Below are 26,456 nucleotides of genomic sequence, written 5' to 3'. Positions count from 1 at the left end.
ATATCCTTTGACTTCATTCAGATTTGTCCTTGTAAGATAGTAGTAATAGTAGTAAATATGATAATACAATCTAACAATTACTAGCTGTTATCTGTGCAAGGGGTGGTTCTAAACCCTTTGCGTGGATCTCATTTAAGCATCGCATCGGCGTCCTGTGAGATAACTACTAATGTCTCTCCATTTTGTTGGTGAGGAAATGGAGGTACAGAGAGGGTGAGTGAGCCTAATAAGTGACAAAGTCAAATTTAAACCCAAGTTGAGCTGAATCTCAAGGTCTCACGCATTCTATTCAAGTAGACTGTTCTTTCTTTACTGTGTAAGAAGAGCTAAACTAATACATGCTGCTCTTTCTCCAGAAGAAAATGAAATATTTGTTTCAGAGGGATAGGAGTACCATGCTATTGAGTGTTTTCAATCACACAAACAGGTATTTGTTTTGAAACAGTTACACTACAGTTTCCTAAAAACTTGTCTTGCTTTCATAGGACTGCGCTCCACTTGGCCTGTGCCAATGGCCATTCAGAGGTGGTAGCTCTCCTCCTGGAGAGAAAATGCCAGCTTAACCTCGGTGACAGTGAAAACAAGACCGCGCTGATTAAGGTATGGGGCAGCGAGCCATGTCCACATGAGATGGATGTGATTTAACTACTGAGACTAAAACTGAATGTATCTCATTGAAATATAGGGAACTGGTGAAGCTTGTGGACTATTTACTTTGAATTCCTAGAATTCACACTCTTGTTTCTTGGCACAACACTGACAGGCCATAGAATGTCAAGAAGAGGAGTGTGCGACTCTTCTGCTGGAGCATGGTGCCAACCCAAATATCACGGATGTCAATGGCAACACCGCTCTCCACTATGCTGTCTTTTGCCAGAACGTATCACTCGCGGCAAAGCTGCTTTCCTATGACGCCAATATAGAAGCCAAAAACGAGGTATAGCTCAACTAACTTTATTCACAAAATATTTGCAAACCATTTTTCTAAACCAGAAGTGTTTTGCTGATAACAGTATGTAAATAGGTAGACTGAGTAGTGTCCAGCAGACCCTGTTACCATGGAAACAACTCCAAAGTCACGCCAGCAGGTGAGTGGAAAATATCAGAGCCCACAGATAGGGCAAAGCTCCCTCAGCCACCCTTCTACCCCAGAAGGAAGATTTTCCCACTAGAACGTGCTCAGGAGTGGGTGGTAGGCTCAGATCAGATCACATCAGTTGCTCAGTTGTGTCCGACTCTTTGCGACCCCATGAATCGCAGCACGCCAGGCCTCCTTGTCCCTCACCAACTCCCGGAGTTCACGCAGACTCACGTCTATTGAGTCAGTGATGCCATTCAGCCATCTCATCCTCTGTCGTCCCCTTCTCCTCCTGCCCCCAATCCCTCCCAGCATCAGAATCTTTTCCAATGAGTCAACTCTTCGCATGAGGTGGCCAAAGTACTGGAGTTTCAGCTTTAGCATCATTCCTTCCAAAGAAATCCCAGGGCTGATCTCCTTCAGAATGGACTGGTTGGATCTCCTTGCAGTCCAAGGGACTCTCAAGAGTCTTCTCCAGCACCACAGTTCAAAAGCATCAATTGTTCGGTGCTCAGTCCTACAAAAACTGAAGGCTTGGAGGGAGTGAAGTGATGTGATGGGTGGCTGCATCCAGCGGCTCAGGGAATGGGCTCAGCTACTGGAGGAGGGATGGGGGTAGGAGGAAGGAGAACCAGTGCCCAGCAGGGGGAGCTGGGGGGTGCAAGTGGGCTGGGGAGGCAGCAGGCCTGGGGCCCTGAGCCCTCCAGGACCCCGGTTCTGAGATCCGGTCACGTGGGTCAGGTCGCGTTTGACACCTAGCAAGGGTGTTCACTTGTGCTGGTGACCACTTGGTTCTCCAGTTACAAGTGGGTCTCCCACGCTCAGCCCTCGGGGGGCTGCTCGGCAGGGTTGCAGCTGGTGTGGGCAGCTGATGATGATGAAGCTGCTCCTCCTGCTCTTTCTCCTGCGGCTGCAGCCCCACCAGGAGTTGCAGAGAGAGCTCCCCAACTCTCACAGGTGGGCTCAGTTTTCCTTGTTTGGCAGCTCCAGCCTTCCCTGAGTGAAAATATTTTGAAAGCACTTGATTGTCTAAGATATCACTTTAAATCACGATATTGCTCAAGACGCATTAGGGAGTAAAGCATTCTTTTTTGTGTTAATGGCAGATATTTGTGATAACACTGCACTTGTTAAAGGTAAAACTTTTTCCAAGTATTTTTCCCTTAGTGAAAAAAAAATTTTTTTTTCTAATTAGTCTAAAATAACACAGTAAAGCAAAATTTGCCTTGGAAATAGACTTTGTCTTAAAACTCAAACAAGCATTTGACAACATAATAGAAATCTTGCTGCTGCTAACACATTCCAATTTTATGAAAAAATGATTTATATAAAAATGATTTCTCTCTCATTGCCCAAGGCTTCAGAGGCTAAAAGGAAAGGCAAAGGAGCGGGCAGGTGAAAAATGCAGATCAAGTTGGAGTTTTGGGAGTTGGGGTATGCCAAGAAGAGGTGTTTTTTAAAAATATTTATTAGGCTGTGCTGAGTCTTAGTTTCAGTATGCAGGATCTGGTTCCCTGACCAGGGATTGAATCCAGACCCCCTGCACTGTGAGCACTGAGACCCAGCCACTGAACCACCACAGAAGTCCCAAGTTTTTTTTTTTTTTTTTTTTCCCCTTCAGTTTATATATTTCGGTAAGGTGCTTTTCAGTCTCAGGGACAATAGTTGTTATTTTGAGAAAGAGATTGAGTGAATTGGAGACTTGCCTAGATACCAATTTTAGGAAGACTTTGCAGAAATCAGATCAGCAGTGAACAGGTGGTGATTAAGTTGGGAAAAAAAGAGAAGAACAAATACTTAACAGAAATATTATCCTATTCTGGCAGAAACAGCCAGTTAGACAAGAGTCTGGACTCTGCTCTCAATCTAGAAGGTCTTGATGGAAAGTAAGGGGTTTATAAACAATGAGATCAGGTTGCCTTTTGTGTTTATTAGTCCCTGTTCTACCATTATTTACCCGGGAAAATTTAATTCTGTTTTGATGACTCTTATCTCTTATACTTTTCTTTTTTCTTCAAATCCTCAAGTAAGAGAAGGAATTGGCCATGTGGGTGAGAGATGAGACTGGAATGTTTGCTGCGCTAATTCTCAGCTAGAGTGTGCTGGTGAAAACCACAATCACTTGGGAAAGTTTATAAAAAAATTTACAAGCCTAGGCTGTTCCCTGAAGATTTTGATGAAATAAATCGAGGAAAGCCTGGACATGTGTATTTAGAAATATTTCCTTGAGATTCTGATACGATCCTTGGTGAAGAACTATGGAGTGATTAAGGATAATTTCTAAGTGCACCTATCTCAAAAATAAGTAATCGATAGAAGAGTTGGAGTTTGATCAGTGCTGGCTACTTCCATCAGCTCCCTCCTTTGAAACAATATTAGCCAGACTTTTTCCTCTGCCTCTGTGATTGAGAAGTTAAAAGGAATATTTTTGGCAAAATCTATTGGCCTGAATAATATAATTCCTTTTTCTTCCAACCACTAATTATTCAGTGACACTCCAAGAGTCTTTAGAGATTTGCTCATGGCGAAGTCACTTCGTCTGTAGAGTCTGACCCTTTAAGAATTTTACACCTTCTGTTATCAACCAGGTCATGAGGTCAACAGATGTTTGTTACCAACAGTGTTTTCCTGACTGCAGTAATAGTAACTCATGAGCCTTCTTTTGGTGTCAGCAGGACAGACTCTTGCAGTGTGTGTGTTAGATTTGCTGAGCCCTGGCATAAGCAAGACGACAGCTTTAAACATCAAAACCCATGAAGTTAGTACAGATGGGGATTCTTTTAATAATTTAGTTTCAGCAGTTTTAGGAACTCATTATCCATTTGGTTAATAATCTGGGAGAATTCTAGGAACAGATTGTAGTTTTAACAAGCAGTGGAAACAGTCTTAAAGTGGGAATTTTGAGTCTTGTTTTTTAAATTTATTTTAATAAAATTATGAGTCAACAGCAATTTTTATTACATATTGAGACCCACTTTTCTTGTGAAACACATGATACTAAAGAAAGGAAAGCTTTCACATACAAATATTTGCTTTATGCCCACCTGTTTGGAAACGGCAAAACGTGAAACCACAAGTGGGCTACAGAGCAAATGTGGTCCTTGGATATGTTTAGCTTACTTACCTCCACAGACTGAGTCAACATTTAAAACTTAGCAAACTCATGCGGAAGTCTGCATTTCACGCTTCTTGGAGAACTCAATCTGGTCCCCCTTGAGCCTATTCTACTGTTTGGTCTGCGTGTGGAGGCCGCCCCTGTTTGCTCTGCGTGTGGAGGCCTCCCCTTCTGTATGGGGCGTGTGTTCGCAGGTTTGCCAGCCTCACCTGGCTTTTTCACTTACTCAGGCCACCGGCTTTCCCTCCATAAGCATTTGAGTTTCCAATTCTTGTTTTATAGTTTATTTTGATAACTATTTCAAGATTTTAAATACAGTCTAATTAATCTATAATTGATTTCATATTTTAAAAGAATTTCTTCAGGATGGGATTCAATTTTTCAAATTAGAATTTTAAGTTGGTTGTGGCCGTTTCACACTGAATGAGTCTCCCAAACACACAGGATTATGAGAGAGAGCGCAGGGAGAATTCACGGAAGAGCAACTCCTCGAGAAAATGCTGAGTGCATATTTATTGGTAACATATTCTGAAGGAGATCAGTCCTGGGATTTCTTTAGAAGGAATGATGCTAAAGCTGAAACTCCAGTACTTTGGCCACCTCATGCGAAGAGTCGACTCATTGGAAAAGACTCTGATGCTGGGAGGGATTGGGGGCAGGAGGAGAAGGGGACGACAGAGGATGAGATGGCTGGATGGCATCACTGACTCGATGGACGTGAGTCTGAGTGAACTCCGGGAGTTGGTGATGGACAGGGAGGCCTGGCATGCTGCAATTCATGGGGTCGCAAAGAGTCAGACACGACTGAGCGACTGAACTGAACTGAACTGACCTTGTAATCTTTAACTAAGAACAGTAAAGCAAGACAGAGACCAGAACACTGGGATTAAGGAAGCTTCCTCCTGGAGGTCTGGAGGTAATTACATGAGAGTCCTCAAGAAAAGTCTTTGAAGAGAAGCAGTGTTGTTCTGTGTCAAAACAGCATCTAGCAAAAGCTGACCTGTCAGGTTAACTTAAGGGCGGGGGAAGGAACAAGCAAAGGAGAATGAGTAAGATTAAATTTCAGGAGACTTTGCTGAGAAAGCCAAAAAACATGGTGCCTACAGTTGGTTTTTTGGAAGAAAGAAAAACACAAAACAACCTTTCTCTTTGCGTGTTCATGTAGAGGATAATATTCCCATTGGAATGTCTGTAAACCTCATGAGGTTACTCTTGGTCATCCTTGGATAGCTTATGCATGCTACAGATAGTATTATATAGTCCTGCCTCAGCATTGTTCCTAAAATATGCAGTTGATTTAGTAGCTGATTGATTCTCTCTGGAGGAGTGTTGAGACTAGTAATAGAGCAAGTAAATACTACAATATTCCTGATAAATACTATGATAGAAGAAAGATCCTTGGAACCAGTAAATGTTGAAAGTGAGTTTTAGAGAATGACTCTGTGGTTCATCTTTGGAAGAGGTAGAGGAGGAGCATTTTATTATTTATCTTTTTGAAAGACATATTTGGCTGCACTGGGTCTAGTTGTGGCACGTGGGATCTTTAGTTTCGGCACGTGGAATCTAGTTCCCTGACCAGGGATGGAACCTGGACCCCCTGCCTTGGGAACTCAAGTCTTAGCCCCTGGACCCCCAGGGAAGGCCAGGAGGAGGAGCATCTTGAAGAGATAGAAGGCGCGCCAGGGGATGAGGAGAAGGGGCTCCTTTTGTTTACTTTCTGAATTATATGTTTAAGTTCAGAGTATCTATTGCATGATTTTCCGTTCAGTTTAGAAATAGGTTAACTGTGTACATTACAAATGGTTTTTCTTGTTTTACAGGATGACCTTACACCACTCTTACTTGGCATAAGTGAAAGGAAACAGCAAATGGTGGAATTTTTAGTAAAAAAAGAAGCAGATATACATGCGGTTGATAAGATGAAAAGGTACAGTTGTTCTTTTTCTTTTTAAAAACCTTAGTGCTGTTCTCGGGTGCTAAGATCAAGATTAAATTAATAACAGGTTTCATTTGTGATCAACACTTCATCAGTTAGGTAGAAAATCAATTATTCTCACTGGGAATCGTGAAAAACTATATAGCAGGAATATATAGCAGGATTCATATTCCTTTATAATATCGAGTGATGTCATATGCAACCTATTCTTTTTTCTGGTTGATCTTGTAGTAGCTGAGGGATTTCATACTAGTTTCATTAGCTTTATAAAATATGGATTCTGCTTTTCAGTTTACCTTATGACAGTATTGAATTTCTTAATTATTTTATAACGATTGTTTAACCTCTACTTCGTATATATTTTTCCTTAAAAGATGCATACTAAACATAAAGGAGTTGATTTTGTCTTTTGGATGATTCTTTGCTTTCAGTTACTTTCTTTGAAATATACTGATGTTATTAGATTGCAGAAGAGTCCTTCACAGTTTAGTGACTAAGCAGCAACAAAAAAGTGATGAGTAATCACTGTCACCAGATACTGTAGGCTCACCAGTTTTTATCCTTTTTCATTTCTAGTACATTTTGATGTTTTCATTTTAAATGAAGGTGGGAGGAAGAACGATAGGTTTAATTGGATAAACAGTTCCTTTAACAAAGATAAGTCAGAGGTGGATGATACAGACGAAAATGATGGGCTTTAGATTCAGACTGGGTTCAACTCCTAGCTTTCCTACTTATTAGGGTTATGACCCTGGGCACAGTACTTATCATCAGCAAATAAGTTTCCTGGAACAAAAAGGCAAATAGTAATGCATCCTTCAAAGGCGGCTGTGTGTATATATAGCATTTCATTTAGTGAAGAGCACATGCTTGTCAACATCATTAAGTGCCTCAGTGACTATTTTTATTTCCATTATTGTTAATATTTTTGTTTTAAGCCTGCAAATAGCCTTTGCTTAACCCAACCTCTAGCTGACTTTGAAGCATAATATATCAGACTAAGGAGGAAACGGGGGATTCGTCCTTTAAATACTCACCTGCCTCAGATAAGTGACCTCAGCATAGTTTCTTGTCCATCAAGGACTTTGTTATTATTTTTTTAAAGCATTTATTTATTTGACTGCGTGCTGTCTTAGTTGTGGGAACTCTCAGTTGCAGCATGTGGGATGAGGTTCCCTGTCCAGGGGTGGAACCTGGGCCCCCTGCATTGGGAGCCTGGAGTCATAGCCCCTGGTCCACCAGGGGAGTCCTCATCAGGGACTTTTGAAATAGTAACTGCTGCTGCGTGCCATCCCAGTGGGGCAGGAGGCTTCTTTTCCATCCCTTCATTTTAGCCGTGGAAGTAATTTACAAGGATGTAGACTTGAGCATGTAAATGGTCAGTTCTTCATGGAAGGGCAAGATGTTAACTTGGTAAAGCATATCAAACGAGCTGTTTCTGTAAGTTAACTCAACTTCCTGAGGGTGACGTCATCTCTCTGTTGTTTTAGAACCGCCCTCATACTTGCTGTCAATTATGAATGTACCGATGTAGTCAGTCTTCTCCTTCAGCGAGGTGCTGACGTCTTTTCTCCAGATGTCTTTGGATGGACTGCAGAAGAATATGCTGCTATTAGTGGTTTTGATATGTAAGTGTTTACATTAAAATGCCAGTTATCACTAAACTGCAGCCAAAAAGAATTTTAACTGTTACTTGTTACATGACCAGTGAGAGTTGTCTGTTTGGTGCAGGCAGCTTCTATCCTGTGGGGGCACCTTTCCTTAGGTCATAGGTTCCCTGTCATCCTTCCCAGAGTAGTGGGTGTCAACTTGCCTGAGATTCCATAGTTACAGTTGGCCCCCTCATGGGATCTGTTTCCTGTAAGAATGAAAATCTTCCAAAGGATTTATCTGCCTCATTCACCAGAAATCCTTAAATCTCAAGTAAGTTAGTTCAGAGAGGAATTTAGAGAGGTAAGCCCTGCCTAGGACTTGCCAGAATCCATTGTAAGAGTAGGGTAACATCTTCCAAGTGAATCGGAGATGAACATGGAGATTAAGCATCATTGTCAGAAAGATCAGCTGGTTGAGAGTTTGAGCAGGTAGAGAATGGAGAGTAGCGGTCCAGGCCAGGTCTTGATTGTGATTAGTTTTCTGCACTTGGTGTGATTAGCTGCAATAACGGGGGATAATTATGTTATCTAATGTAGTGAGTTGATATTTTATAAATAAATTTAGGTACAAATGATATAAGAGCTGAGGTTCCCCAAATTATGAACCACCAAGAACAACTGATCACCATAATTAATAAGTTTCCTGCAGCCCCTGAATGCTAAACACATAAGAAAATAGACATTGGTTTTATTGGGGATTTCAAAGTAGTTCCAGCAATAAAGTTCAAGAACAAATTATTCCATTCTGCAAGCATTTTGGGGATATATTATCTCATTAAATCCTCTTAATCCCCTTGTGAAATAAGGCAGTAAGATCCCAGTTGTGTAGAGGAAGACTTTGAACTCAAGAGAAGCAACTTCTCTAGAAACAAAGAGCAGTTGGTTACAGAGCTAGGATTTGCAAGTTTGAAAGAGTTTTTGTATGCCAAGCTAAATCTAGTTAATCTACTGAGCTATATTGCCCTCAGTTCATGACTACTTCATCTTCCTTTTCTTTCTCCTTTAAATACATACTAAGCAAAACTTTGTAGAACTTAGAAACTTGAAATGTATGGGACAATTGTAGTTTTGATATTATCGCTGACCTTGTCTGTCTGAAATAATCTAAGAATTTAACATATTTTGTAGTTGTTTTTCATATTAGTGTTAAAATATTATTTATCACATTTTTAACACATAGCATTTGTGAACTGATCTCTGAATATAAAGAAAAGAGGCCTAAAACTACTCCCCAAAAAAGCAACCCAGGTACGTCATCTGCTAATAATGAATTACTCTTGGTGATTCTACCATAGATAAAGTAGGAGTGAGGAAGTTTCAATAATGAAACAACTATGATAAAAGTAGTGTAAAATGCATGTGTATTTTATTTTTAAATTAATTTCTTAATAGTCTAGTATTCAGAATTGTTAAAGAAGTTAATTGTAGGTAATTTAACATCAGAGACAGTATTGTCTGAAAAGAATTCCATGTATTTAATCACAGCCGCTAAAATCCTGTAGTAGATTTTTGTGTAAATTAGAAAAAATGTTTGTTAGTATGATATATATTTCATCTATAATCATATTATAACACATTGGACTTCTTATAAAAGTGGAACTTTAACTTTTACAAATAGTTTGCCTTTAGTGAATGAATAGTTATTAGTTACTGTGTAGTGATTAGTCTCATTAAAAAAGTTACCATCGTTTAAACTGGAAACCTCAACAATCCCTTCCTGGTAGGATAAGAAATGATAAACAGTAAGAACTGCAATGCTGAGCCAGTGTGCAGTGTACCAGGAAGAGATTACTTTCGAAAGATACCTTGGAATAGTACAGATCAGAAAAGCAATGCCTAGTTGAGAACCACCGGTTATTTTGCCTATTGTACCAACAAGGTCTCTATTACCACCTTTATTCCTCACAGATCCAAAAAGAGTGAGATAGGTTGGCTTCATTAGAACCAGATGTTTCCTTCTGTGTGTTGGATGATTGTCACGATAGTATAGTTTTGTAAGCACAACATGTTCTGTTGCCATTCTTTAAAAGATTATCATAATAGATTTTCAAATAGATCAACTTGGGACTCTGCAGATTCTAATAAAAGACCCCAAACACTTCACATTAGCAAAAACACCACTATGCCCCCTTGATGTGGCATCTAGCACATTGTACAAGCTGTCTGAGAACACCTTTAAACTTAGTAGACCTCTATCTAATCAAAAGGGGCTTCCCAGGTGGCTCAGTAATAAAGAATCCACCTGACAATGCCTGAGATACTGGTTTGATCCCTGGATTGGGAAGATCCCTTGGAGAAGGAAATGGCAACCCACTCCAGTATTCTTGCCTGGGAAATCCCATGGACAGAAGAGCCTGGTGAGCTACAGTCCATTGGGTCGCAAAGAGTTGGACACAACTCAGTGACTGAACAACAACAACATCCATCAAAGAACTTCTGTAGGTTAGAGAAGATACAGAGATGACATAGAGTCTTGTTCTTCGATATGCTCAGAACAGAATAGAGTTGTCCCTGGTGACTTTCTATAGTTTTCTAAACACACTTTTCAAGGAAATCATTCTTATTTATTTGTTCATTTGTTTACTGAAGAGATAACTAGCAAGTGTCTTTTACGTACCAAGCATTGTTCTGATGTTACTGGGTGCAAACATTTAAAAATCACTGCCTCTGCCCTCCAGGCTTGAGCTTGGAGGACCCCTCTCCCTCCATGTGAGTCATCCCTCCAGCATCAGATCATGACGACACATGTGAAATGTTGTCCAACAGCACCAGAGTCTGTAGCTCCTTCCATCCTTCCCTTCCTCCCCTTATTCATCAGCTTAGGATCTGATGACAAATGCCTTCCAAGCTGAAAAAGCATGATTTCTATCAACATTTGCCATATAATGGGCAGGATTGATACAATGATATCCCTCAGTAGAACAGAGCACTGTTCAGACCATCCTGCTCTAGGTGGTCCAGATACCCTTGAACAATGGAAGGAAATAGTCTCAAGAGAGTGTACTTTTCACATGTATTAGTATGTATACACATATATTTAAAACAGTAAGAAGTTCAGCTTGTGTGTACCCTACTGCCTGCTCACCACAAGTCTGGTCCTCATCCCCACCACCCAGCTGACTCCCTTCACCCATTTGCCCTCCCCCACCTCCCTTTCAAGAGATCATCCTTTCTAAATCTGGAATCACTACATCTTTCATACTTCTCTTACATCTGGAAAGAGGGCCAGGAAGACTTTGTTTCCTATGTTTTCCCACGCTCTGAAGTTCAGTGCCTGTAGAACAAGCTTCCCTGTGAGAGGGCGTTTTCATCCTGAACTGAAGAGCCAGAGAATTTGTGTTGTGTCCCAGCAAGACACCTGTTCCTCTGTTCACTGCTGCAGGCAGTGGAAGTCCAGGAACACTGTGCTGTTTTAGTGTGCTATTGTCAGCATATCGCACTGATTCTATTAATGGTGCAGTATCATTTTCTGTCAGTCTCCTAGAGTTTGGTTAGGATTATGGTCATTGTAAACAGCAGTTCTCTCTTTTTTCCTTCTGTTCTACATGTGATGACTATAAGGAGAGCAATGGTTCTTAGGTATTAGTGGCCCATGAATATAATACAATCACTGCTCCCTCTAGTGTGGTCTCCAGGTGTGGTCCCAAAGGAACACTTTTAAACAAAACATCAGTCTTGAGGTTTTAATCGTCTGTATTTTTCTTTTGTTGATTTAAAATGTGTCTTATTTTTTTCTTTAATAGCGGCTAAGAGTTCTGAAGAAGACTCTTTAAGCAGGTAGGATTTGACGGATTTTTTAAAATTGTATGTGTTACTAAGAGAACACACAGAGAAGAGAAGCTAATGTTTGTTGAGTGTTCTGCTCTGGGTTAGAGACTGCATTATGTGCTTAACATTTGTGACCTCCTAGAGTCATCAGAACAGCTTCGTAAAGTAACTGTGTCCTACTTTTACTTAATTAGGCAACTGGTTTGGGGAGGTTGATGAATGGACCCATGATTCCATGGTTAAAATGAGTTGACCTGTGATTTGACAGCTGGCCTGCCTGGCTCCAACATCCACTCTCCTGTCCCTCAGCAGAGATTGAGAAGTACCCGTGTAGCATATAAGTGAAACATATAAATTATTTCTTTGTCTTGTGTCCATTTTAAGTTTTAGACATTGCGGGGAACTCCTGTATTCCCTTTACAGTGAAGGGGAGGAATGGGGCCTTCTCCATAAGTGATTTCCCTGCTGAAGGACCAAGACTGCCATTTTTGATGGACACAGTCTAGGCTCTGAACCAGGGACAGACAATGGAGAAGGAGCAGCATGTCCTTCTGCTTTAAGTCACCAGGTTTATTCCAGATTGGGCAAACAAAAGTTACGTCAGTCCATCAGTTAGATTTTCAGTTCAGCTATTAGGACTTGGTGAAAACATATTATTTTCAGGCTCTGCCAATATATTGGCTGTCAGTCTTTGCTATGGAAACTAAGAATGAGTCTTACCTAGATATGTCCTAGGTTGGGAGAGATGGAAGCAGAAATAGGTAACTAAAATCTCTTTTGGAGACTTCTCTGGGGGTGCAGTGGTTAAGATGGTTAGTAAGACTTCTCCTTCCAATGCAGGTGGTGTGTGTTCAATCTCTGGTAGGAGGAGCTGAGATCCCACATGCCTTGGGGTCAAAAAGCCAAAACATAAAACAGAAGCAACATGGCAACAAATTCAATAAAGACTTTTAAAATGGTCCACATCAAAATATCTTTTAAAAAATGTTTTAAAACAGAGGCCAAATTTTAATTATGTCAAGAAACTTCGTTTACTACATAGATAGCCAAACTTTCACTTGCTGCTTCTTTTCTTTTTTTTTTTTTTTTCATTTAGAGAAATGTACTCACTCTTTTTCATTGTGTTTATGCTCTAAAGGTTTTCCAACAAACCTGGTGTGGATTCATGGCCTACATCAGATGATGACGTCTTAGGTTCTGAAACCAAGGTAAAGTGCACTCTTGTGAAGTTAATTTTCATGCTCTGAATTCAGTTTCATGTAGTGTTTACTCTTAAATTCAGCAATGGTGTCCCTCTCACTGTTTTATGTTTGTAATAGAAAGTTCTTCAGAGCAAACTATTTTATAAAAATATGAGTAGTTGATTTTTTTTTTATTTTTAACTTTGGTAAATACTGAAGGTGGAATGAAGAAAACAGTGGGCTGGAAAATATAGAGTGACAGGAAAATTGTATTGGGAAAAGCTTTCCCACAGTGAAGGAAATATGAATTTTGGTCAAGGATAGAGTCTTACTGTGAATTTTAAACCATAAGGACATGACTTTTGCAACACTCATAATGATGTCTTTAGTGGATATAATTACTTATTTTAATAATCATGGAATCTTCCTGGAGCCTTTCAGTTCCAAAACTATATAGCATATATCATCTAGTTGCCCCCCCACCACTACCCACCACCCCTGGACACTTTATTTTGGTTTCTTGGCATTGGCAACCCTCTCCAGTACTCTTGCCTGGAAAATTCCATGGACAGAGGAGCTGGTAGGCTGCAGTCCATGGGGTCGCAAAGAGTCGGACACGACTGAGTGACTTCACTTTCACTTTTCACTTTCATGCATTGGAGAAGAAAATGGTGCCCCACTCCAGTGTTCTTGCCTGGAGAATCCTAGGAATGGGGGAGCCTGGTGGGCTGCCGTCTGTCGGGTCGCACAGAGTCGGACACGACTGAAGTGACTTAGCAGCAGCAGCGGCAGTGTTGTTAGGAGGGCCTTTTTTTTTTTTTTAATTTCTCTGTTTCTGTCTTGGCTCTGCATTAAGACTAAAATAAAAGTTGAAGTTATAAAGATTTAGAAATTAAAATTCTGTGTCTCCAAAATCCATATTATAAACGGATTCCACTGTGTTTTCTCAAGCATTCCATTAAGAGTATATTCACAACTCTTCATCTCATTGAAGAATGCACGTTTGCCTAAAATAATAACCAGCTATAGAAGCGGCTTCCCTTGTGGCTCAGACAGTAAAGAATCTGCCTACAATGCAGGAGATCTGGGTTCAATCCCTGGGTTGGGAAGATCCCCTGGAGAAGGAAACAGCTACCCACTCCAGTATTCTGGCCTGAAGAATTCTATGGACCATATAGTCCATGGGGTTGCAAAAAGTCAGACACGACTGAGCAACTTTCACTTCATAGAAGCAGAGACGTTTAATAACCGTAAGATAAAACTTACAACTTGAGATTTTTTTTTTTCTATTGTAGTTTTAAAAAAACCTACTCCAAGTTCTTGTGTCACATTCCAGAACTTCAGATTTCAGACATTTGTATTACTGTGATTGAAGTATTCATCTTACAGCCCCGTATCAGTGTAAGCCAGTGGAGTTCAGGAAACAATTGTGCATCTCCTGCAGCACGTAGCATAGGTCTCGAGTGTAAAAATCCTGTTAATAGTTTTTGAATGTGAATAAATGAAGAGAGAAATGGTATCCTATATAATGTTACAGGTAATATAGTTCAGTTGAGTTATGTTGAGGAAGGAGGTCCTGCATAAAAAGGAAATAAATAAGAAACACGTGAAAAGTAAAAGGTTATAGTATTTTTTTCAGTGTCCACCAATTGTGAGATAAAATTTTAGGTTAAAATTTTTGACCTTTTTAGCCCCATCTTGTGTTCCATTAAATGTTTCTTTTCAAGCCATACATTCTCCTCGGAATTTTGATTACCAGTTCTTTTTCCCAGTAAATAGTTAGGAATATTTCTTAATCAATTTTCTCTCTCTCAAGTAATACTTTACAACATTCAGGTAGTGATAGATGACCATGTGTGGCTAATCAAATGACATTTTTTATAGTGGCAAAATTCAACTCTAATACGGTAGTATTTATAAACAAAATGTTTTAGAGTAATACTCACTGTTATACTAGGGATATATTATGAACAAAAGCCTCTGTCTTAAATATATGTTTTGTATACAATGTATGTTGATATTTTCATAAAATTTGAAGAATATAGATGCATAATTTATATATTAATTAAAGCGTTGAAAACAGAGGCTTTGTTCATACTATATCCTTAAGAATACTGATATATTACTGATCTATTGTATATGAATTTTAAATATATGTGTTTTTCCACAAACCTTATTATACTTATTTTTTTTCCTTAACTTTGTACTTGACTAGGAATGTCTCTCTCTTTGCTTTCTTTTCCTCCCCCACCTTTTTTTTTTTTTACTTTTAACCTAATTTTTCCTTGCAGAATACTTTTCTTCAGTGTCCGTTCTTTCAGTCCGTCTCTCTCTGCCTCTATTGTGAACATGTTTGATTATGGCTTTCTGTTTAGTGTGTTTGTGGCTTTCATTCATGATCATTTCCCTACAGGTTTACTCTTAGTTTTTTTTCCCTTTTTCTTTGAAAGAGCCGAATTGAAACAATCATTTGTCTTTAGTTGTTTAACAAACAGAATAGAAGTAGCTTATCCTGTTTGCACTTGTAACCTATCTAAATAAGGTTCTACTAAAATCTAAACTTTCATATTTCCCTTCCCAAGTGATAATTCATGCATATAGATATCATGCAAGCATATGTCAAAATAGAGCAATTAATTTAAATGTCTTAGTTTTTCATTAGTACTCTAAACTGCCAGGGATAAATTTTTTTTCTAGAACATTTTGGTAGAGAAATAACCTAGTGGGTGTCATAGTATTTGTACAGCAGTCAATTAGGGGTAAGGAGAGGAACATCTGGGGTTTCTAATGTCATCTGTCATAATGCTTACCCTATGAGAAGGTTAGTCAGTGGCAGAACTGGGATTTGAATCCACATCTGAATGACTCCAGAGCCTGTGTTCTTTGTGTTAGATCATATAGTAATGGGGGAGGTTATAATTCTTTTATTCAAGTTGATACTTGTTATTCATCAAGCTCTTATTTTCTTCTCCAGAAGGAACCAAAACCAAACTTAGCAAAGCTAATGAAGGCTTTTCAGCAATCCAAGAGAAACCGTAAGTTATTTGAAGACTGTCCTCCTGGTGTTATTCACTGATTTGAAATGACAGAGGTTCTCATGTACTCTCCCCTGTTTTCACTGTATTAGAAGCAGAATGTGGCATTGTGAGACGAGAGAGTACCACCCTCTCTGAGAACAATAATTCTGATACTGAAATTGAAGATGTGGTTGAAACCCTTCCCAAACCATCACCTGGAGTCCAGGGCTTCTCTCATCCTGCCTTCCCAAGGCCTGATCCTCTTCCAAAACCACTCAAGACTCTAGCAGGCCTTGGTCTTGCAAAGGTAAGTTGTTTTGTTTTTAACACTTTTTTCCCCTGTACTTTTTTACACACCATTCCCTTGATCCTTATGATGACAAAAAGGATCCCACCACAGAAATGGAAGACTTCAAAGTCATGATACAAAATGATGTGATAATAAGAGGAATATATCTGCATGGTTCAGATTTATAAATGTTGTCATACTAAGTATGCCATTATGAAAGAAAAAAACTACAAAGCAATTAGGAAAAACAGCTAGATGAATATGAAGACGGGGAGGGGGATGAAGGAGAAGAATTCATTTAAGAAGGATAAGATGAATACGAGACGAGACAGAGGAGGCGGTCCTAACATGGCAGAGGAATAGGACAGGGAGAGCACTTTCTCCCCCACAAATTCATCAAAAGAACATTTGAACGCTGAGTAAATTCCACAAAACAACTTCTGAATGCCGGCAGAGGACATCAGGCACCCAGAAAAGCAGCCCATTGTCTTCAAAAGGAGGTAGGAAAAAATATAAAAGATAAAAAGAGAGACAAAAGAGGTAGGGATGGAGCTCCATCCCGGGAAGGGTGTCTTAAAAAAGCAAGAAGTTTCCAAACACGAGGAAGCACTCTCACTGCTGAGTATGTGGCGAGCCTTGGCACCACAGAGGGCAACATAACCAGGAGGAAAAATAAATTAATAACTAAAACCCACAGATTACTTGCCCAACGGTAACTCCCCCAGCGGAGAAGCAGCGCAGACGCCTGCATCCTCCACTAGCAAGCGGGGGCTGGGCAGGGAGGCTTGGGCTGCATTGCTTAGAGTCAGGACCGGGCCTGAATGCCCCGAGGGCAATCTGAGGGAACTAACTTGGGCTAGCAAACCAGACTGTGGGAGAGCTACCACGTGAAAAGCCCTAACCTAAGACACCACCAGGCTCACTCACAGAACAAAGGACTGAGCAGAGCTAGCCGGCTGCAGGCCAACCCATCCCCCACCTCCGGTGACAGGCAGGCAAAGGCAGTCAGAGCCGGAAGGGGGCAATCGCGGCCCCAGAGAGGCATTATCTACGAAACTGCAAGCAGGCTTCGTTGCTAACCAAGACTTCTTGGGATTCTGGATGGTCAACATCCGCCTGAGAAGGTGCACCAGTTGTACACCGAGAAAACCGAACGGCAGGGACGGGGGAGGCGATAAGTCGCACCAACCGCGCTCACCAAACACCTCATCACCTGAGCTGCTCGGACCTGAGAAGTGCACAAAACGCAGGCCCAACGGAGTCTGCACCTCTGAGGACTACCCGAGCACCTGAACCTGAGTGGCTTAAACTTGGGAGGTGCAGGCAGCTAAGGGCTGGCCTCCGACGGTTCCTGGCGGAGCAACCTGGAGCCTGAGCAGTGTGGGCAGGGAGGGCACACGCGCCGTGAGCAGGGGCAGGCCCAGTGTGGCTGAGGCACTGCAAGCACACGCCAGTGTTATTTGTTTGCAGCGTCCCTCCCTCCCCACAGTGCGACTAAACAAGTGAGCCTAAAAAAAGCATCCACCACCAGCCTCCTTGTGTCAGGGCCGAAATCAGACACTGAAGAGACCAGCAAAGAGAAGAAGCTAAAACCGAGGGAACCTCCTTGGAAGTGACAGGTGCAATAGATTAAAACCCTGTCGTTAGTACCGACTACATAGGGAGGGGCCTATAGGTCTTGAGAAATACAAGCCGGATCAAGGAACTATCTGAAAATGAACTGACCCCACACTGCCCACAACAACACCAGAGCAAGGCCTAGATATATTTTTACTATTTTTAATATCATTCTTTAATTTTTAAAAAAATTTTTTAATTTTTAAGTCTTCTATTACTCCTTTAATTTTCATTTTTATAACCTACTATTACTTTGCAAAAAAAAAAAGAGAGAGAGAGAAAGAGGCCCTATGTTTTAGAGCAAACTTCATATATATATATATATATTTTATACTTTTTGTGACTTTGTTTTTTTTCCCTTTAATATTGAATTTTTGAAAATCCATCCTCTACTCTAGATTTTTAATCTTTGCTTTTTGGTATTTGTTATCAATTTTGTACCTTTAAGAACCCAATCTTCAGTACTCAAGTTTACTCGGGAGCAAGATTACTGGCTTGACCGCTCTCTCCCACTTTGGACTCTCCTTTTTCTCCACCAAGTTGCCTCTATCTCCTCCATCCCCCTTCTCTTCTACCCAACTCTGTGGATCTCTTTGTGTGGGCCGGATGGTGCAGAACACTTAGGGAACTGATTACTGGCTGGATCTGTCTCTCTCCTTTTGATTCCCCCTTTTATCCTCCTGGCCACCTCTGTCTCCTTCCTCCCTCTTCTTCATGTAACTCTGTGAACCTGTCTGGGTGTCCCTCACTGTGGAGAAACTTTTCATCTTTAACCTAGATGTTTTATCAACGGTGCTGTATAGATGGAGAAGTCTTGAGGCTATTGTAAAAATAAGACTGAAAACCAGAAGCAGGAGGCTTAAGTCCAAATCCTGAGAACACCAGAGAACTCCTGACTCCAGGGAACATTAATTGACAGGAGCTCATCAAACGCCTCCATACCTACACTGTAACCAAGCACCACCCAAGGGCCAACAAGTTCCAGAGAAAGACATACCACACAAATTCTCCCGCAACACAGGAACATAGCCCTGAGCTTCAATGTATAGGCTGCCCAAAGTCACTCTAAACCCACTGACATCTCATAACTCATTACTGGACACTTCATTGCACTCCAGAGAGAAAAAATCCAGCTCCACCCACCAGAACACCAACATAAGTGTCCCTAACCAGGAAACCTTGACAAGCCACCCGTACAACCCCACCGACAGCGAGGAAACTCCACAATAAAGAGAACTCCACAAACTGCCAGAATAGAGAAAGGCTACCCAAACGCAGCAATATAAACAAGATGAAGAGACAGAGGAATACCAGCAGGTAAAGGAACAGGATAAATGCCCACCAAACCAAACAAAAGAGGAAGAGATAGGGAATCTACCTGATAAAGAATTCCAAATAATGATAGTGAAAATGATCCAAAATCTTGAAAACAAAATGGAATCACAGATAAATAGCCTGGAGACAAGGATTGAGAAGATGCAAGAAAGGTTTAACAAAGATCTATAAGAAATAAAAAAGAGTCAACATATTATGAATAATGCAATAAATGATATCAAAAACACTCTGGAGGGAACAAATAGTAGAATAATGGAGTCAGAAGATAGGTGAGATAGAAGATAGAATGGTAGCAATAAATGAATCCAAGAGGAAAAAAGAAAAACGAAGTAAAAGAAATGAGGACAATCTCAGAGACCTCTGGAACAACGTTAAATGCCCCAAAATTCGAATCATAGGAGTCCCAGAAGAAGAAGACAAAAAGAAAGGCCATGAGAAAATACTTGAAGAGATAATAGTTGAAAACTCTCCTAAAATGGGGAAGGAAATAATCACCCAAGTCCAAGAAACCCAGAGAGTCCCAAACAAGATAAACCCAAGTTGAAACACCCCAAAGCACGTACTAATCAAATTAACAAAGATCAAACACAAAGAACAAATATTAAAAGCAGCAAGGGAAAAACAACAAATAACACGCAAGGGGATTCCCGTAAGGATAACAGCTGATCTTTCAATAGAAACTCTTCAGGCCAGGAGGGAATGGCAGGATATACTTAAAGTGATGAAAGGCAATAACCTACAGCCCAGACTACTGTACCCAGCAAGGATCTCATTCACATATGAAGGAGAAACCAAAAGCGTTACAGACAAGCAAAAGCTGAGAGAATTCAGCACCACCAAACCAGCTCTCCAACAAATACTAAAGGATATTCTCTAGACAGGAAACAGAAAAAGGGAGTATAAACTCTAACCCAAAACAATAAAGTAAATGGCAATGGGCTCATACTTATCAATAGTTACCTTAAACATAAATGGGTTGAATGCGCCAACCAAAAGACAAAGACTGGATGAATGGAAACAAAAACAAGACCCCTATATATGTTGTCTACAAGAGACCCACGTCAAAACGAGGGACACATATAGACTGAAAGTGAAGGGCTGGAAAAAGATATTCCATGCAAATAGACCCCAAAAGAAAGCAGGAGTAGCAATACTCATATCAGATAAAATAGACTTTAAAACAAAGGCTGAGAAAAGAGACAAAGAAGGACACTACAAAATGGTCAAAGGATGAATCCAAGAAGAAGATGTAACAATTATAAATATATATGCACCCAACATAGGAGCACCACAATATGTAAGACAAATGCTAACAAGTATGAAAAGGGAAATTAATAATAACACAATAATAGTGGGAGACTTTAATCCACTCACACCTATGGATAGATCAACTAAACAGAAAATTAACAAGGAAACACAAATTTTAAATGATACAATAGACCAGTTAGACCTAATTGATATCTATAGGACATTTCACCCCAAAACAATGAATTTCACCTTTTTCTCAAGCACACACGGAACCTTCTCCAGGATAGATCACATCCTGGGCCATAAATCTAGCCTTGGTAAATTCAAAAAAATTGAAATCATTCCAAGCATCTTTTCTGACCACAATGCAGTAAGATTGGATGTCAATTACAGGAGAAAAACTATTAAAAATTCCAAAATATGGAGGCTGAATAACATGGTGGTGAATAACCAACAAATCACAGAAGAAATCAAAATATGCAGAGAAACGAATGAAAATGAAAACACAACAACCCAAAACCTGTGGGACACTGTAAAAGCAGTGCTAAGGGGAAGGTTCATAGCAATACAGGCTTACCTCAAGAAACAAGAAAAAAGTCAAATAAGTAACCTAACTCTACACCTCAAGCAACTAGAAAAGGAAGACATGCAGGACTCCAGGATTAGTAGAAGGAAAGAAATCTTAAAAATTAGGGCAGAAATAAATGTAAAAGAAGCAAAACAGATCATAGCAAAAATCAACAAAGCCAAAAGCTGGTTATTTGAGAGGATAAATAAAATTGACACACCATTAGCCAGACTCATCAAGAAACAAAGGGAGAAAAATCAAATCAATAAAATTAGAAATGAAAATGGAGAGATCACAACAGACAACACAGAAATACAAAGGATCACAAGAGACTACTATCAGCAATTATATGCCGATAAAATGGACAACGTGGAAGAAATGGACAAATGCTTAGAAAAGTACAACTTTCCAAAACTGAACCAGGAAGAAATAGAAAATCTTAACAGACCCATCACAAGCACGGAAATCGAAACTGTAATCAGAAATCTTCCAGCAAACAAAAGCCCAGGACCAGACGGCTTCAGAGCTGAATTCTACCAAATATTTAGAGACGAGCCAACACCTATCCTACTCAAACTCTTCCAGAAAATTGCAGAGGAAGGTAAACTTCCAAACTCATTCTATGAGGCCACCATCACCCTAATACCAAAACCTGACAAAAATGCCACAAAGAAAGAAAACTACAGGCCAATATCACTGATGAACATAGATGCAAAAATCCCTAACAAAATTCTAGCCATCAGAATCCAACAACACATTAAAAAGATCATACATCATGACCAAATGGGCTTTATTCCAGGGATGCAAGGATTCTTCAATATCCGCAAGTCAATCAATGTAATACACCACATTAACAAATTGAAAGTGGTCAACCACTTTTAAATGAATGAAACTAGAACCCTTTCTAACACCATACACAAAAATAAACTCAAAATGGATTAAAGATCTAAACGTAAGACCAGAAACTATAAAACTCCTAGAGGAGAACATAGGCAAAACACTCTCTGACATAAATCACAGCAGGATCCTCTATGATCCACCTCCCAGAATATTGGAAATAAAAGTAAAAATAAACAAATGGGACCTAATTAAAATTAAAAGCTTCTGCACAACAAAGGAAACTATAAGCAAGGTGAAAAGACAGCCTTCAGAATGGGAGAAAATAATAGCAAATGAAGCAACTGACAAACAATTAATCTCAAAAATGTACAAGCAACTCCTGCAGCTCAATTCCAGGAAAATAAACGACTCAGTCAAAAAATGGGCCAAAGATCTAAACAGACATTTCTCCAAAGAAGACATACAGATGGCTAACAAACATGAAAAGATGCTCAATATCACTCATTATCAGAGAAATGCAAATCAAAACCACTATGAGGTACCATTTCACGCCAGTCAGAATGGCTGCTATCCAAAAGTCTACAAGAATAAATGCTGGAGAGGGTGTGGAGAAAAGGGAACCCTCTTACACTGTTGGTGGGAATGCAAACTAGTACAGCCACTATGGAGAACAGTGTGGAGATTCCTTAAAAAACTGGAAATAGAACTGGGACCCAGAAATCCCACTACTGGGCATACACACCGAGAAAACCAGAATTGAAAGAGACACATGTACCCCAATGTTCATCGCAGCACTGTTTATAATAGCCAAGACATGGAAGCAACCTAGATGTCCATCAGCAGACGAATGGATAAGAAAGCAGTGGTACATATACACAATGGAGTATTACTCAGCCATTAAAAAGAATACATTTGAATCAGTTCTAACGAGGTGGATGAAACTGGAGCCTATTATACAGTGTGAAGTAAGCCAGAAAGAAAAACACCAATACAGTATACTAATGCATATATATGGAATTTAGAAAGATGGTAACGATAACCCGGTATGCGAGACAGCAAAAGAGACACAGATTATAGAACAGTCTTTTGGACTCTGTGGGAGAGGGAGAGGGTGGGATGATATGTTAGAATGGCATAGAAACATGTATAATATCATATGTGAAACAAATTGCCAGTCCAGGTTCAATGCATGATACAGGATGCTCGGGGCTGGTGCACAGGTATGACCCAGAGGGATGGTCTGGGGAGGGAGGTGGGAGGGGGGTTCAGGATGGGAACACGTGTACACCCATGGTGGACTCGTGTTGATGTATGGCAAAACCAATACAATATTGTAAAGTAATTAGCCTCCATTTAAAATAAATAAATTAAAAAAAGATGAATACGAGACAGAATGAAGGTCAAGATGAAACATTATTTTACAAACACAACAGAAATAGTGGGGGTAAGTCAGAGGAGGTGCTCTATATTATAAATATGAGGTAAATTATTTCAAATTCAACTTAGGAGAAAGTGAGGTTGTGAAAACTCAATACTTATACGCTTCTGAATGACATATAGCTGATTTTTATGAAGACCTGAAAGAAAATTTGATACTTAGCTTTTTTGGTGGTTGTTTTTGAGGTTGGTGGTTGTTTTTGTTTTTTTCTTTAAAGTGTAGTCATTTACAATACTGTGTTAGTTTCAGGTGTATAGCAATGTGACCTGGTTACACTTGTATATGTATATATCTATACTGAATATAGTTCCCTCTGGAAGTTCATTTCAATTTGAAGTGATTTCTCTTTTTTAAAAAATTCTCACTTTGAAATTAATCAAGCGATGTCTTCTGTTTAATCTAGCAGAACTTTCATTTATAGGCAATTCTAGATGAGCTCTATTTTAGGCCTTAGCAGATATATTATGAATTAAGAATTTTTGGCCCTTCTGTTTCTTCTGGTTACTAACTTACTGTTTGATACATACTTAATGTTCTTAACTAATTTATCTTACTGTTTGGTATAATCTTGGTGGAGGTTTTGAATCTTCTTGAAAATAAAGAGGAAATAAGCATTTTATCTTGTCTTTTACTAAAATTATAATTTATAATTATATAAATGAGATTCTTAAACTCTCTTCATGTCATGAGAAAATTTTAAGCTGCAACAGTCTTAAAGAAAAAAATGTAGAATCCACCCCGCCCCACCCCCAGAAAGATTGTGATTTATCTTTTCCTAATATCTGCAAGTCACACACATTGAATGAATGAAATCACAATTCATGATTTTTTTCTTATGTAGACTACTTGTTATGAAATTATAAGGAAAGAATTACCAACAGAGTTTATAAAATTATCTCAGAAAGATAATTTTTTACTTTAAAAAATATCTCTAGTAATACGTGTATTCCATTTTAAGAATTTTATTAAAGAATAAAATTTTAAGAAGTTTATTTTTAAGAAGTATTTTTTTAAGTTAAGAAGTTATTTTTAAGTTTTACTTTTAAGAAACTTTATTAGCTTCAGTATTTATAGGTGTTAAATTAGCATGTCAGTTCTTTGTTATACATGTTAAACTAAAATGCAAATTCTTCCATATCTAAAACTCAGTCATTGTGGTTACTTGATTTTTTCAGCTCATTTGTTCTTTCCTGATGTGAATATTGAATTCTGCTTGATAATCATAGATGTATTTGAAAACTTTTAAATCTCCAACTTGGATAATCATAGTTTTACTACTTTTTTTATATCTAAATTGTTCCTTCAACCTTTATCTGCCATTGAAGAGGGCATAGAAAGGAAATTAGAGCCGTTATGTGCTGTTTACAGGGAAAAAAGAAGAAAACGATGAAATTTTCAAATGGGGTTTTTAGAAAATGTATTTATTTTTTAATTGAAGGATAATCACTTTACAGAATTTTGTTGTTTTCTGTCAAACATCAACAAGAATCAGCCATAGGTACACCCATGTCCCCTCCCTCCCAAACCCTCCTCCCATCTCCCTCCCCATCCCACTTTTCTAGATTGTCACAGAGTCCCTTTCTGAGTTCCCTGAGTCATACAACAAATTCCCATTGGCTATCTATTTTACATAAGGAATTGTAAGTTTCCATGTTACTTTTTCCATCCATCTCACCCTCTCCCCACTTCCCCTCCCCCCATGTCCATAAGTCTGTTCTCTATATCTGTTTCTCCATTGCTGCCCTGCAAATAAATTCATCAGTACCATTGTAGACTCAGAATCTTTGTAGATTCCATGTATATGCGAATAGTATATGATATTTATATTTCTCTTTCTGACTTGCTTCACTCTGGAGAATAGGCTCTAGGTTTCTCAACGTTGTTAGAACTGACTCACATGTGTTTCTCTTTATGGCTGAGTAATAGTCCATTGTATATATTGTTCTAGTTCTATGAAAAATGCCATTGGTAATTTGAAAGTGATCACACTGAATCTGTAGATTGCATTTGGTAATATAGTCATTTTCACACTATTAATTCTTCCTACCCAGGAATATGGAATATCTCTCCACCTCTTTATGTCATCTTTCTTTTCTTTCCTCGGTGTCTTAGAATTTTCCATATACAGGTCCTTTGTCTCCTTAGGTAGGTTTATTACCAGATATTTTATTCTTTTTGTTGCAGTGGCGAATGGGATTGGCTCCTTAATTTCACTTTCTGATTTTTCATTGTTAGTATATAGGAATTCAAGTGATTTCTGTGTATTGACCTTGTATCATACAACTTTGTTAAATTCATTGTTTAGCTTTACTAGAAAATAGATAGTTTCTTTTGGGTTTTCTATGTGTAGTATCATTTCATTTGCAAAAGAGAGAGTTTTACTTCTTCTTTTCAGATCTGGATTCTTTGTATTTCTTTTTCTTCACTGATTGCCATAGCTAGGACTTCCAAAACCACGCTGAATAACTGTGATGAGAATGGACAAATTTGTCTTGTTCCTGATCTTAGAGGGAATGCTTTTCATTTTTCCTCATTGAGAATAATGTTTGCTGTGGGTTTATTCTATACGGCCTTTACTATGTTGACCAAGGTTCCTCCTGTGTCTATTTTTTGAAGCGTTTTTGTCATAAACAGGTGCTGAATTGTGTCAAAGGCTTTTTCTGCCTCTATTGAGATATGATCATATGGTTCTTATTTTTCAATTTGTTAAGATGGTGCATCACATTGAAATTGGTTTGTGTATATTGAAGAATCCTTGCATCCCTGGCATAAACCGAATTGATCATGGTATATGAGCTATTGAATATGTTGTTGAATTGTGTTTGCTAGAATTTTGTTGAGGATTTTTACATCTGTGTTTGTCAGTGATGTTGGCCTTTAATTTTCTTTTTTGTGTTGTCCCTGCCTGGTTTTGGTATCAAGGTGATTGTGGCCTCATAGAATGAGTTTGGAAGTGTTCCTTCCTCTGCAATTTTTTGGAAGAGTTTCAGAAAAATAGGCATTAGCTCTTCTCTAAATGTTTGATAAAATTCCCCTGTGAAGCTATCTGGCCTGGGCTTTTGTTTTTGGGAGATTTTGGATAACACTTTCTATTTCAGTGTTTGTAATTGGCTTGTTTGTAATTTTTATTTCTTCCTGATTCAGTTTTGGGAGGTTGAACTTTTCTAAGAATCTGTGCATCTCCTCTCGGTTGTCCGTTTTATTAGCATATTGTTGCTCATAACATTCTCTTATGATCCTTTTCATCTCTGTGTTGTCTGTTGTAACTTCTCCTTTTTCATTTCTAATCTTGTCAATTTGATTTTTCTCCCTCTGTTCTTGATGAGTCTGGCTAGTGGTTTGTCCATTTTGCTTATCTTCTCAAAGAACCAGTG

General features: G+C 39.1%; 1 protein-coding gene across 1 annotated transcript in view; it reads left to right on the top strand.

The window, feature by feature from the left end:
- Positions 1–26,456, top strand: part of LOC147361234 (ankyrin repeat domain-containing protein 26-like) — a 55,950-nt gene that overhangs the window by 2,458 nt on the left and 27,036 nt on the right. The window contains exons 2-10 of the mRNA XM_086334964.1: positions 486–600; positions 764–937; positions 6,014–6,120; positions 7,620–7,757; positions 8,962–9,029; positions 11,525–11,558; positions 12,688–12,757; positions 15,705–15,765; positions 15,858–16,054. Coding sequence (XP_086191090.1) covers positions 486–600; positions 764–937; positions 6,014–6,120; positions 7,620–7,757; positions 8,962–9,029; positions 11,525–11,558; positions 12,688–12,757; positions 15,705–15,765; positions 15,858–16,054 — 964 coding nt within the window. The remainder of the gene's footprint in view (positions 1–485; positions 601–763; positions 938–6,013; positions 6,121–7,619; positions 7,758–8,961; positions 9,030–11,524; positions 11,559–12,687; positions 12,758–15,704; positions 15,766–15,857; positions 16,055–26,456) is intronic.

The sequence above is a fragment of the Bos grunniens genome, chromosome 13 (genome assembly GCF_055505025.1).
Source record: "Bos grunniens cultivar Pamir isolate PY7600 chromosome 13, Bosgru_T2T1.0, whole genome shotgun sequence".
Taxonomy (NCBI): domain Eukaryota; kingdom Metazoa; phylum Chordata; class Mammalia; order Artiodactyla; family Bovidae; genus Bos; species Bos grunniens.
The sequence above is the reverse complement of the archived record's forward strand: the minus strand, read 5'-3'. Positions and strand labels throughout refer to the sequence as shown.